This window comes from Botryllus schlosseri, chromosome 4, assembly GCF_051294905.1.
Source record: "Botryllus schlosseri isolate E-star chromosome 4, Bs_hap1, whole genome shotgun sequence".
Lineage (NCBI taxonomy): Eukaryota > Metazoa > Chordata > Ascidiacea > Stolidobranchia > Styelidae > Botryllus > Botryllus schlosseri.
This window is the reverse complement of record NC_137239.1, coordinates 459,695-473,660: the sequence shown is the minus strand read 5'-3', so window position 1 is coordinate 473,660 and position 13,966 is coordinate 459,695. Positions and strand designations below refer to the sequence as shown.

The 13,966-nt window shown below is 38.4% G+C and overlaps 1 protein-coding gene across 4 annotated transcripts in view; it reads left to right on the top strand.

Annotated features, from left to right (window-relative positions):
* The window catches only part of LOC145437835 (dual E2 ubiquitin-conjugating enzyme/E3 ubiquitin-protein ligase BIRC6-like), a 90,013-nt gene that overhangs the window by 48,568 nt on the left and 27,479 nt on the right, over positions 1-13,966 (top strand). For all 4 annotated transcript variants that reach the window (XM_080315141.1, XM_080315138.1, XM_080315137.1 and 1 more), the window contains exons 39-55: positions 956-1,109; positions 1,296-1,426; positions 1,949-2,134; positions 2,763-2,882; positions 3,723-3,856; positions 4,891-5,040; positions 5,504-5,618; positions 6,873-6,986; positions 7,044-7,130; positions 7,213-7,322; positions 8,293-8,476; positions 9,073-9,255; positions 9,979-10,225; positions 10,887-11,087; positions 11,746-11,931; positions 12,656-12,843; positions 13,460-13,635. In XM_080315141.1, coding sequence (XP_080171267.1) covers positions 956-1,109; positions 1,296-1,426; positions 1,949-2,134; positions 2,763-2,882; positions 3,723-3,856; positions 4,891-5,040; positions 5,504-5,618; positions 6,873-6,986; positions 7,044-7,130; positions 7,213-7,322; positions 8,293-8,476; positions 9,073-9,255; positions 9,979-10,225; positions 10,887-11,087; positions 11,746-11,931; positions 12,656-12,843; positions 13,460-13,635 — 2,666 coding nt within the window. The remainder of the gene's footprint in view (positions 1-955; positions 1,110-1,295; positions 1,427-1,948; positions 2,135-2,762; positions 2,883-3,722; positions 3,857-4,890; positions 5,041-5,503; positions 5,619-6,872; positions 6,987-7,043; positions 7,131-7,212; positions 7,323-8,292; positions 8,477-9,072; positions 9,256-9,978; positions 10,226-10,886; positions 11,088-11,745; positions 11,932-12,655; positions 12,844-13,459; positions 13,636-13,966) is intronic.

Here is a 13,966-nt window from a genome sequence, read left to right as displayed (position 1 = left end):
TTTGTCCACGTGTGCATCGAATTTTGGTCGTCAGTAATGAACTACTTCTGTAATTTCGCAGTCCTCAAGTAGGTTTGTGAACTTGCATTATTTATGGGGTTATCATTTTGGACTATGTTCTCTATTAGTTAACAGTTTACAATTTTAGATATTAAAGAATAGTAATTATGGTGGCTGGTTCTATAGTAAATAATTGTAGTAGAATTTCTCCCCGTAAACACTATTTATTTCAAATTTAATATTTTGTATCCTAATAGCTTCGCTACTGCTGGTAGGAATTGAGCCAAATTCGGCAGGTATTGTGTTTTTAGCCAACTTAAGGGGTTCCATTTAATTGAATAGCCAGTAAAATTGAAAAAGAAGTACATTTTAAACAACCGCACTTCTTAGCCACATTTCGTCTACATAATCATGAGAGCAAGTTTTTGCAACTTTTTTTTACAGCTTACATCAGCTTCTAAATACTCACGAGTTGTGTAGTACGATGTTTTAAGCTAATTTGAAGAATCTTATATTTGCAACTTTTTTTCATTTTTCGTGCAACTTTTTGCAACTCTTCGATTTTTCATGCAATCTTTTGCAAGTTATTTCGATTTTCCAAGCAACCTACTTTTTATTGTGAATATTTGGCACTCTATCTAAATAGGTCGCTTGATTCTTTCACCGTCGTGTGAATTTCAGGTCCTTTTCTGAGTCGATGTATATTCAGGCTAGATCGCCGAAAATTAAATTTTCACTGGGTCATTTTTTCAGACTGTTGATTTTGGTGAAGCCGCCAACATTTAGTTAGCTACAGGGCCTTGGACACGGAACGATTCCAGTATCTGGTACCGTATTAATTTCGAAAAGCTTGGCCATAAAAGCAATTTTTAATGCAACTATTGTGAAAATAAAACACAACGTTTGTGAAAAATAAGTGCAACAAGTCATTATTATTTCCTCTACATTCTGTCAGGTATACGACTGTCGCAGCGTTCATGGGGTGGACAGAAAATACCCGATGTCCATGAAAAAGCGGGACTTTTCCCACATCAGAATGATGGCAGACTCCATCAGGACGCCACCCGTTGCACATGTACAAAATCAAGAAGAGACGTTTCCTAATAAAGGTAATTTCTTTTGGTCATGCCAGTTTTGAATGGGGAGCGTCTTCACTGTTTTTTCGGGTTTCATCCAGACTCTACCCACTTATAACAGCTACTTTTTCAGGCACTTGATTTTCCCCAGCCCTAGTAGTAATTCAGTTTGCTCAAAAATTTTTGTCACAAACGCGCGCACTTTCCATGATATTTCAGGCTGTGTAGAAGTGGCGGACTACATGAAGACCATCTCGGCCGTGCAGCGCAGTATCGATCAGATATTGCCGTGTTTCAGAAACAGCCACACGGCTTTCATTACCTTTTGCAAACTGATTCTCTCTCTTCAGGTACGCGGCTGCCTATTATTTTGTGTTGTATGGTCAGTACATGAACTTCTGGTTTTGAAACCTATGTGACCTGCTTGATGACTTGATTGAATAGATTTGTATGCGTGTGCTTTGATATGATGTTTATTATTATTATGAGTGACATTGTTGCAGATTTGAACCATTTGAAAATGTTCAGTTTCCTAATTAGATTACAACTAGAATGGTAACTGCACATTTTTTCTAAATCAGAAAGGGAATAAAATGATAGATACACAGTTATTTCCGAATTAAAATAGAAATTAGAATAATTGCTACGCATTTTCACCTAATTAAAATAGAATTAGTTTTTTTTCGAAATGCAACTTAAATTAGAATTACAGCTGCGCAGTGCACAGTTATTTCCATATTGTTGATATATAACGTTCTTTCCAATTCCTATTGGTTGCTGACGATTACCCCTGACTAGTGTCAGCCGAAAACATTCGGGTTCATTTCAATATCAATATACTATTCAATCTCATGATTTACAACTATGTCTAGTTCACGTACGACGAAGTGAAACCGGAAACCCTTTGTACGACGGGATGGCGACAGGATATCATCGAGGTCGGCACACTCAAGGAAATCCTGCGCGTGGCCACTTTCAATTCTCGACTGTCGCACAACAACACCCAGATGTGGAGCCTGGTGCTGAAGCTCTTGAATTGTGTTATCAGCGATAGAAATGTGAGCTGATCGTGATGATCTCTTCTGGGTTCACTTTTCATCTGTGCAATTTCTCAGCGTGGAATAATGAGAACTTGGGTGTTTTGATTCATAATCGAGTGTTAAGCGTTAAGTATCGCTGATTATGGCTTCGCAGTGGTATAAATGACGTGTAAAGCGGAAACATGTACCTTTTATGCGACCACAAAAAATGGCATGTCAGTTCCAGATCTCGTTAAAGAAGTAAAGCTTCTGTGAAGCCGCGATCAGCCCACAGCATTGTCACCAAGTGCAATGAAACAAGTATGGTTGATAAAATACAAAATTAGACTTGGTGTGAAGTGGAACTGACACAGGAAAAGTGTCTATTTCAACTTTCCATATCATTCTATACTTGTATGACGACGCGAGACGTGGTTCTCGACTTGAAGCCAAATAGGCCACTTGATTCTGAAGTGAATAACTTGATTTTGGCCAGTCCGTGCTCATTTATTTCCAAAACTGTCTGCTGTACTTACTGATATATCGACAGATTGATGTAGTCGCTCCGTGTTTAAAGAATTTTGAGATATGAAATCAGCCATGTCTAGCGTCGTTCCAGCTCTTGTGCGAAGCTGTCATGACTGATTTTTTTTTTCGCACCGACCAGATTGAAGCGACAAGCAACTTACCTTTGAAATCCACGGAGAAAGACGTCAACACTGTCGTGACGCTGCTGAAAGCAGATTTTGGAATGGTTGAATTTTTGGAAATGATATTTTCTGTCAAGGTAAATACACATGTCAATGTCTCATTGTCTTTAAACCCTATCCCGATTGTGTTTCTCTAGTATTTAGAACTTTATTAACACTTCTTCCTAGCAGTTTCGTCGGCAAAACTACTTCCTGTTATGATTCGGTTTTTATCAAGTAGATAGTATGTTGTGGATGTACTTGCATCATTTTTTATGCAGAATTGTCATCGAAACTGGCCGAAATAGCCATGATAACTGAAATTATTTTCAAAAAATTGCTAAAATTTGTAGTGTCATTGAAGATTTGGCAGTAATCTCGAACATGCGTTGTACAATTTTGCAAAAGTTGCCACCTTCGATTAACTGCTCAAGTATGCTGCTACCCGACCAAATCTACTTTTGGAAGTAGTTACTTGAAAATTTCTTAGATCTCGACTTTCAATTTCTACTTGGAGTAGTTTAAATATTTATTTGAAATTGCTACTTCTACTTACTCAAAATTTGTAGCTTTACTTGACTTGGGTAACAACGCTAATTTGGGTGACCACCTTCGATGATAACTGATACGCGACCTCAATTTATAATTTTTCTGGGACACCAATTTTGAGGATCCGGTTCTGGAATTAGATTCAAATTCAGGCCATGAATTTCAGTGCACTTGGATTTGGTTAAATTGATATTTTATATCGGTATAAATTTGAGGTTGAATTTAATATCATTTGTTTCTTTCAAAATTCGAATCTTCATACACCTAAAATGTCACCCAACAATCCTATTTGAAATGCAGTGACATTAGATTGACAGAGTGATTGTCAAGTTACTCTGACCCGCATATCGTGACTTGTTGACTCGTAATTGCCACTTTGACCTTTCAAGCTTGCTGCGTACGGTGTGAGCAACGCGTGCGTCCACAACTCCATGCCCGTTTTGGGGCCGTCTATCTGTGACCAACTTGAAACATTGTTTCAACGATTGGACGAGGTTTGTGGACTCGCCGATGAGAACAGTTTGTAAGTATCCTTGTAGTCGGACTTGTACTGTGCAAACTGCTTGAGCTTCCAAATTGCGCCACTGGAGCCAGGACTGAGCACTTTTCGAAACTAGTAACTGAAACAGGGGTGCACCATTATTTTTCTCCGCAGGCCAAATGAGAAGTAGAAAATACGTTGGCGGGCCGAGTTAACAAATTTACCTGTATTTGCCAGCGTATTTTAATTTTCTTACCAAATTACATTGTTAATAAACGCTGCTCCGTGATTGTAGTTATTAAAAAAATATCTGTTTGTCGTCATGATTCGAAGCAATGTTAATCATGATACTTTTTAACTCTCTTTATTTAAATCCCTGTCCACGTTATTCTATTAAGACGCTGAAACAGGTTTTCTAAAACATTTTTAGGCACACCTCCCTTATGATAGTGAAAAATTTCTCACGCCCCTCATCATGATATCACAAAACAAAAAGTACAACCTTAATGCTAGCAATCCCAACAGATAGTGTGATGACATGCAAGTTTATGGCTGTTGATGAGCGAATTCTGAGATATCAAAGTCGGAAGGTTTGAACTAAACTATATGGAAAGAGTCATTTCTGGGTAACTTTAATTGCTATCATACTTTGCCACATTGCATTTATTTCGAATCTGGATTACGCGTAATCGTGGCATATTAATGAACAGGCTTCTTGAGTTGGCCTATTGAGTTGATACAGCCTGTGTTTTAATCATTCAAAAAGCAAGTTTCATGTTTTGAATTCCAAGCAATCTTTCGCGGGCCGCACTTTGCCCATGTCTGAACTAGAACTACAACTAGAAGGGCTCACTTTTCAAAACTCGCTACTGGAACAGGAACTAAAACTTGCAATTAGCGGTAGGAACTACTCGGATTTCCAAATATGCAACTAGAACTACTTGTTTTTCCAAATCTGCAACTGCAACTAGAACTATTTAAAAAATAACAGTAGTTAGCTGAGCACAACTAACAAGATTGGCAGAATGTACAAGCTTAATGCTGTTCACATGTTAATTTTACAAATTTTATGTCAGGAAATTGCGGGTTGGTTTGCGGGACTCTTTACTCTGCATTGTGGAGTCGCTTGCTCAAAGCTCTTCGTTCAGCCACTTTGCGGACACGCCCACCGACGGACAGATTGTGCTCTTGCACGCTGTCACTGACCTTTGTTTGGAAACGAAACAGTGAGCTGACGCAGAACTATTTTTCTTTATCAAAATACCACAACCTAATGAGTGTCGAGATATGGAGTTTGTTTGTAATGTAAAAATAGTATGAGCTTGAACCATCTGTTCGCCTCTATCATTCAAATTTTTGTGCTTGTGCCATCATATTTTGTGATACGATTGTTGATATGCAATGTTCTTTCCAATCTTCTACTAGTTTTCTGACGAAATTATTTGAGTTTATTTCAACATCAATATCATATTCAATTATTTATGCAAGTTGTGTTCTTCCAAGGAGCTATTCAAATATACGAATAAGGTTCTGACTCGCAAATTGTAGAAACATAATTTATTGATTACGTCCTTATCGATCAAATGCCATACTGAACTTTCTAGAGACAATACATTATTGTGATGTGTGAAATGATGTTTTGTTGTGTGAGACCGTCTTTCTCATTGTCATTGTACCGCTATCGTGCAGAGTATTTACTGGCGAACGGCAATCCATGATTTCACTTGCGAGCAGTATTTCCAAGATGGCCTTCAACTATTTGATGTGGTCTAGCAGCAGCATCAAGAACAGAGATCCCACGATCGTGAGTTTTTCTTGGAATTTGCAGACCACTGGTATGTTTCTTAGAAACGCAACATTCACCAAATGTTTGATTTGTGTTGTCATATTGGATAAAATAATTGTAATTTTTCTTCATTAAAGCTAGTGCAACAAAATTAAATTCAGTTCGCATCCAACCAGAGTTTATTCCCATTTGCAGGAGAATAGCAAATTCCTGTTTTACGTTTTTTTTCTCAAATACTAGTGGTGACTTGATAAAGACATTTAGGTTGCCTGCAAAACGCTGCCCACCCATTTTGGCTCAATTCCAACTTACAGAAGCATAGGTATAATAGAAAAAAAGGTTTTGGATTTATTGAATAAAAATAAATATAACTTTGTTCAAATTTTACTGGCTATATAGAATTGTTTGGTTGTCCAGAGAAACGATGTATGTAGAATAGGGCTGTTCAAAAATAACCTTTTTTCCTGAATCTTGCTGGTTACTTGATTAAATCGTTAGGCTGCGTTAAAAAACGACGCACACCAAATTTGAAATCATTTCATCCTTGATTGGTGGATCATCCCAGAATTATCATCAAAAAACTTGAATAACTCCGCTTCTGCAGCTTGGAATTAGGTCAAATTTGTTTTCCATCGTTTTTGAAGACAGCGCAACAATTTCATAAGGTTGGAAGGAAAATTTGAAAAAAATTTTTTTTTGCATTTTTAGGCAAATTCAAAATTTTCCAACTCTACGAAATCCGCGAATATTGGCTGGAATGAATTCAAAGTTGATGTACGTCGTTTTTCAAGGCAACCTAACGATTTAATCAAGTAACCAGCAAGATTCAGGAAAAAAGGTTATTTTTCAACAGCCCTAATGTAGAATTTAGCTCCATTCCAACCAGTGAAAGCAAAGCTATTGCATTAGAAAACGTTGTATTTGAAAAAAAATAGTGTTTACGGTGGCAATTTCTTCGATTATATTTATATCATTATTTGATATAGACCTACCCCCGTAACTACTATTTTTTCAAATCTTTTCCATCAGCCAGTAAAATATGATAGAAAAGGTTATTTTAGAACATCCCTACTGCACACCCAGCTTGGATCGTTTCGCACGATACATTTCTACTGTAGCATTATCAGGAAAACCACAACTACAGTAGAATGAAATTAAGAGCATTTTACTAATCGGATTTGAATTAGATACTGGCATTTTACCGTAATTGGTCCAATTGTACGAATAAAATGACATTATTATCCAAATCTTACAAGCATCCAAATTTTACAGCTACCTGCGTGTGCGTTATACCAAGAGACAGAGCGCTATTCTTCTTTGATGAGAAACAGTCCACGTGACTACGTCATGGTCAAGTTGTTGAAGCTCATCTCCATACTTAGTGAGGTTGGTCTATGTCGAGCACATTCATTCTGAGTATTCTCTCCTAGCTCATTTTTTCAGTTCTCCATTTGCGATGGCAACGCTTCTGAGGATCAGGAAATAATGGAATATTCGGAGGAATTGGAAAGTGAACATGATTCTGAGCAGGTATTCTGGAATGAGTGTGCGCCCTACTTATGACACAATGTTCCAGTCACGCAGACCTTCCACGTATACCGATTCCTTTCAGTCCACAGAACTTGAAAACGATCCTTCTCAACCAAAGACGTGGAGCCATGTTATTTTTGAAGATAGTGATACCTTGCAAACTTTGCTTTCGGCCCTTGCTATCAGTACTGGGTAAGTGGCTAAGCTTTTTTACTCTTCACCTCACCAGGGATTTTACCTAGCGGCTTATAACTGCATGCAAACGTTTGTTGTCGGATAAAATGTGCAGTAATTTAGTGTCTCTCGAAGGGGCCCGTTCCTAGCTTCATACCATACCGTCCATAGCAGGGGTGGCCAACCTTTTTGCAACCGAGAGCTACTTCTTGCGCACTCATTCAAGCGGCTGGCTACCATTCAATGTTTCTGTTCTATTCACGAAGACTAACTGAGTGTGCAATCGTTACTGCATCTAAGACGTTGCCATTTTGGAGAATGCCACACTTTAGGATCCTTTTTGAGCTACTAATAGACATTTACCAGTCACTTGGAGTTGTAAATCGGGTTTCCTGACTCTTAGGGCGACCCATGGTAACAGTGTCATGTTCCGAATAGTTCTCTTCCAAGTCTCAAAGCCTATGTCAGATCATTAAATTTTTGTTGATGGACTACTCTTCGTTCTGATTCATCTTCGATTTCAAAATCTTCATCTTTATCCAAATTATCGAGCTTATTGGAGTTTCAGTAAAGTAGATGCCATGTTTATATTTTTCTTGCCATATCCCGCAGCTTGCATCAAACACGTGTATGAAATATCCTCGGTTGATTGCATTCTCAAACCAAAAATTGGGTGAAAGCATCGGCCTACATCGATACCAGTAATCGAATAAATCAATTAACCCCTTGGCTTTAAAACTTATTATATGATAAAAGTGTGGATTTCTGTATGGTACGGAAAAGCAATATGGCTAAATTTGTGAAAATTTGCATATTTTAAGCATATGTCGTATAGCAAAAAACTAGACGCGATATAAGAAAACCAGCGGAATTTTTGTTATCGGCGTACCAAGTCAATGAATTTTTTCGTTCAAAACTGTTGCCCTGGGTAATGCCGGGTTTTGGCTGCGAAACCATGTCAACTATGTCACAATACTGTTATTTGCAGAAGCCCGCCTGTCCATGACGTAAGACTCCTCACCGCGCAAGATCTCGATGATTTTGCGACTACCGTGATTGACGGAGTCTTTCTGTGGCTGGCTTCACTTTTTTCCTTTACCGACGATCAATCGATGAAAGTGGACGCGCTCATGAGATATTTCCGTGGGCCGGCAGACTCGTTCGGATTGCAGGTGGCCATTTTCTACTCTGAGCAGACTTGGACAATCAGCTTTTTCAAATTAGATTCAAGTCAGAATAATAGCTTCGCATTATTTTTTCAAAATTGGATTAAAATTACAATGATAGCTAAGCATTTTTTTTCAAGTTAGAGTACAATTACAGCTACAAAGTGTTTCCTAATTAGAGTAGCATTATAATGTTAGCTACAGTTTTTTCTAAAAGTAGCATAAAATTACAATGATACCTGTAACAATTTCCAGATCAGTTTAGAATTAGAATCATAGCTACACAGCTTTTCCATATTAGATTGGAATTAGAACGATTTCTATCAATTTATTCCCAAATTTGAATGATAGCTGCACAGTTTTCTTCACATAGGATGAAAATTCAAATTATGGTTACAGTTTTCCAAATTAAAATTTGCAAAAACTGGGTAATTGCATCATGTTACTTCGACTTGAGTAGAAATTTACTATGTTGCTTGTTCTTGAGTAGCATCCACTTTGGCCATATCTGGTTCAATGGAGCTCAACAAATCTATGTTTTTACCTATAATGAGTTATCTAACATCTATACATGACATGTAAGGATGTAATGTATTTGGCAGATGCCGGCTCACAGCACGTGCGCCATATCCTACCCACTATCCTTGTTTGTGGAGCGCGTCCTAAACAAGCCGGGCGACTTACTCAACGGATTTATGAATGGTGGCGGACTCGATCTGATTGTGACTTATCTCATCTCTTCCTCCAAGCTGGGTACCAATCCTACGCAAAGCGCAGCGTGTCAGGTTGGTGCGGTCTTGAAAATACCATCATTTGATCTTGGGTTTAACGCAGCCTGCGTAAAGCTTTTTGATGGTGTGCAATGTACAATGGACCGTCATACTGCAAAGCCTAAGGGATAATTATGGCATGGATCTATGGAACTGGTCTTGAAAACTGGCTTATGATTTAAAAAATAGGGCCTACATTCATGTACAACTGAATAATATGTTGATATTGAAATAAATCCGAATATTTCTGGCTGACACTCGTCAGGGGTAATTGTCAGCAGCTAGTAGTGATTTCAAAATAACTTTGTATATCAAATTCCATCACGTCGCTATGAAATCTCTACTAGCGAGTGGCATGTTCATTTCTATACCAATTATTCAATTGGACACTGCAGTTCTGCACCGTAAAGTCTCCGCGAATTCTCTGTTACTTATTTACGGTCACCCCTGACGAATGTCAGCCACAAGTATATTTGTTTATTTCGATATGATTCAATTTGATATTGCGCTTCCATACCAAGATACTCTTCTTTTGAACGTTCAAGCTTGGAGCAACAGAATCACCTGTAGGCATTCAATCAGCCAGAAATGCATTTTCTTGGGAATTCATAAATCAACTTGATATGTCACACTTTTGATTCGGCTCACCATATTCTATTCTCCTCCTCTTTTGGCTGCCTTGGGAAAATAATGACCCAACATGGAATGGCTTTTGACATGTTACTTTCCTGTCGCTAGATGATGCAGTATCTGAGAGCGGCTTCGGACCGGGCCGCGGCGTTTGCACCCAACCACAATCCGTTGCGGCAGCACGACGCCCATTGGCCCACTCTGAAAGGGAGCAAGTCGTTGATCAAAGTGAAGAACACGGGACAGAATTTCCATATCGCACAACAGATGGCCGAGGGCGTCCATATCTCTACGGCTGGGAAATATCGTGTGCCTTCTTTGAGAGAGGCGAATGATTTCGATTACGCTCAAATAGGTAAGCTGGAATCGCTGTTTCAATATGATTCGTATTCGATATCAGATCATATTATGTATTTTAGTATCTATATCATTATATATTTCTTTACTATTTATTTGGGCTACTATTTACTATTTATTAGTAAATATCTGACAATGACGTCTGATATTTCGCATGTGGTTGGTGTAGGAATTCCCAAGCTTCAAGTCGTGAAGACATGAACAGGGTGGCGACCCCAGACTTGCGCAACCAGTTGATTACATAATTTGAGAACAGGAGTATTGATTTGAGTAACTGTTTATTTACTAATGAAATAATATCCTATCATAAGCACCCTACAATTTTTTTTTAAATTCGAATTGGAACACCAAAAGCTTTGCTTCTACTGGCCGGAATCGAGCCAAATTTGTTTATACATCGGTATTTTAGACAAAATAATTTCACAAGTAGAATTTGATGAACATTTTTCAATCCAAAATTTTCATGTCTTCTAGCTATGCATTTACGTGTTGGAATAACAATTTCAATTACAATTTTTTCAAGTGGCTGGTAAAATTGAAAAAAGCCATGAGAAGCACTTCTGTGCATAACAGGAAGTTTTTTTTTCTGCGCTAATGGAAGCGTGTGACTTTTCAACGCAATCATGTTCATAAAGTGAAGCCATCCTTTGTCTTGCCAGCATCGATGGAATGTTCAGACCCCGCCGCTACACCCCCTGATGGGCTTTTAAAATCCAAGTCTCTACACCGACGCGCCCGAACTCCTGTCTGGTCCTATCACTACCTGGACAACGTGGATTGGGTGACCCTGACCATCAATTTCCCGACTGCGTTCCTCCTTAGAAGGGTGCAGATTGTACCAACTTCTCTTGGATATGGAGGTAAGTTTATAACTTGTGTGTGCGTATGGGTGGACAATATGTATTCTTAATGCCTAATTACAGCATTCCTTGGAATTGTAGTATATAACGAATCAAAACTCGAATCTGTTGGTCATTATTAGTGCAATTTTGACCCAGAAATTGAACATCTTGATGTTTTCTCATTGAAAACTTGATTTTCACAAAATTCTGACGCATAAACAAATCGTGTACTACATGGTCCGAAATATTTCACTTTTCTACATTTTCTCGTTTGAACGTTCTGTCCTTGGCAACTAGTCTGGCAAGAATGGAGAAGAGGAGAACAGTAATCAAACGATCGAACGACATTTTTTAACTTTGAAAAACTTGATTTTCACAAAATTTGATATTGTGAAGAACGCAGTGTCGCAAACCATGTAATTGGTAATGTAACAATGGCAACAAGCCAGGTTTGAACTATAGGATATGGAGGCAGTATAGTGAATTTTCATCCATGAAATGCATCATAAAACATGCAAAACTAGTGTGAGATTTGCAAGTTACAGTGAAAAAGTATATTCAAACAACCATTTGTGGTGTGCAACTACGGAATTATTCTCTATTATAGTTGAAGTAGAAGTAATTGAGTATGAATTTATGACTTTCCCTCCATGATGACTATGAATATCCGTTTCAGTAAGCCCATCCGCGATCATACTGGAGGTGAACCAGTCCGGATCCACGCACAAATTGGATTACCACCCGATATCTTCACCCATTCTCTCCTCCGCCAATGGGGACACTGTGCTGGTCCCCGCCTCAGAACATATCGTGTGCAGTTTACGTCTCGTGCTCAAGAAACCGGCGGATAGCTCCTGCATCGGTGAGATGTTATCGTTATATTGCTGCATGATGCGACAAGCGTGTAAAGCCAAACGTACTTGTAGACTCGAGGAGTACTTTTCAGACAATTCATTTATTATTGTCATGCTCAAATTTCGGTGAACTGTCATAATATTACGTTCAAAATTTGCCTACCTCTGTTCTAGATTGCCACGTGCTTATTTTTGCTGTACTTTAAATGGCTGCGTGTTTTAATGGGAGTCTTGTCAATTGTTACAGTTGTGTATTTACGCTTTCAATAATAATTACTTTTCTGTTTTGGTAATAGTCTTGAATACACAATTGTCTTAAAAAATTGCATTTAAAACCTTTATGTGGATAGATACCTCATTGAAATCAGAATTTTACATCAATCTTGAATTTCTCATCGTTCTGTACCAGTGATCCTTGATCTTGGCTCTGCAAACCATTTTCCAAGGGTCCATGAAATACCAATCTTAAAACTGCAACTATAATCTATATTGACTTGAAAGTTCCGTCCCTATTTTTGACTCATGTTCTTATTCAGTCTTATTTTCAGTATTCAATACATATCACAATAGTCACATGGACTAATTGAACACGGATAATTCTACACTAACCTGTAATCCAGGCTTTATTAGTCACGGGCTCCCTACATTGTTGGGTAAGGGGGCTTACGGAACCACCCAGTTCTATAGTGTGTGTAAGATTTTTGATTGAATTTTGTTTGTTTCTGTTTCCAGGGCTGTCTCGAATCGCAGTGCTGGGTGCCCCGGATTTTACAAATTACCAACCGTCGTCTTTGCTAGCTCAACAAAACGTAGCTGATCTACCTCAAAATCATGTCCCCGGATCTGACGATTCCTCCACCATTTGGATCATGTTTCTGCATCATTTCGTCTCTATGGACGATGAGTTTGTCACGAAAGAGGTGAGGATGGTCTGCACATGTTTTGATACCGGTTTCACGGACTTACAGTTACGTTATTGTGGCGCAAGATACTGCAATTCTGTGGTGAGGATACGTGCATTATTCCAAGATCACTTTTTCTCCAAATATTATTGACTGCCCCATAAAATTGTTAGGTTGCCTGAAAAACGTAACACATCAAATTTGGCTCAATTCTAAGCCTGTACTGTGTACAGTGTACAAGCTGTGTCATTCCAGTAGAAAATTGCTATTTAGTTTTAATAAAATGGTTTCGAATTTTATTGGCTACTCCAAAAAATTGTTAAATTACTGAAAAATCGTTTTTAAAGCAACTAGACAGCTTCAAGAAGTAGCCAATGAAATTGAAAAGTATGACGGATTTTCCCACCGTAATTGCAATTCATTTCCAATCCAAAATTTTCTTCTCCACGAAGTTCGCTTCGCTAGATATCATTTCCATCGTTTGATAGGCAACCTGACAATAAACCAGTCTCCTCTGAAATTTGAAAAGGATCAACTTTTTGAACAACCATAACACCAAGGTTGTGTTAGATTGCCCAACATACCGTAAGATCCACTTTTGGTCCGCCGTAGCCTTGTCTATTATGCTTTGAAGATTGTGAAAACGGCGTCAGCGTCTGATGAATTTATACCGACACTCTGCAAGCTGCTCAAATCGGAGGCCCACGCCAATATCGTCACTCAGGTCGAGTCCATTTTGCTTCGAATTGCGTCAGTCGTGGATTCCTCAAAACTGATCGATTGCATCCTGCATGGAGATGGCATCCAGCGGTGAGAGATGAATGTTTTTCATTGCAAGCCTATTTGAACAGAGCTGTAATGACTCTAATCGCAAGTATTTTTTGAATTGACTGGACTTGAGTCATTTTCTTGAAAATAAAACTGACTCGGCTTGTTAGAGTCAATTTCTCAATTTACTTCTATGACTCGTGATATCCTATATGAATGTTTCAAGTGTCGTGTGTCATGACCGATACTTGGAAAATAGGCCCAGAAACTGTCTTTTATCTGTTTTAATGAACTTGTTTTGATTGAATAATAAGATATATTATGAATCCTAGGACTTTGTTATCACCCGAGAGTCTTGCAGCACTAGCACTCT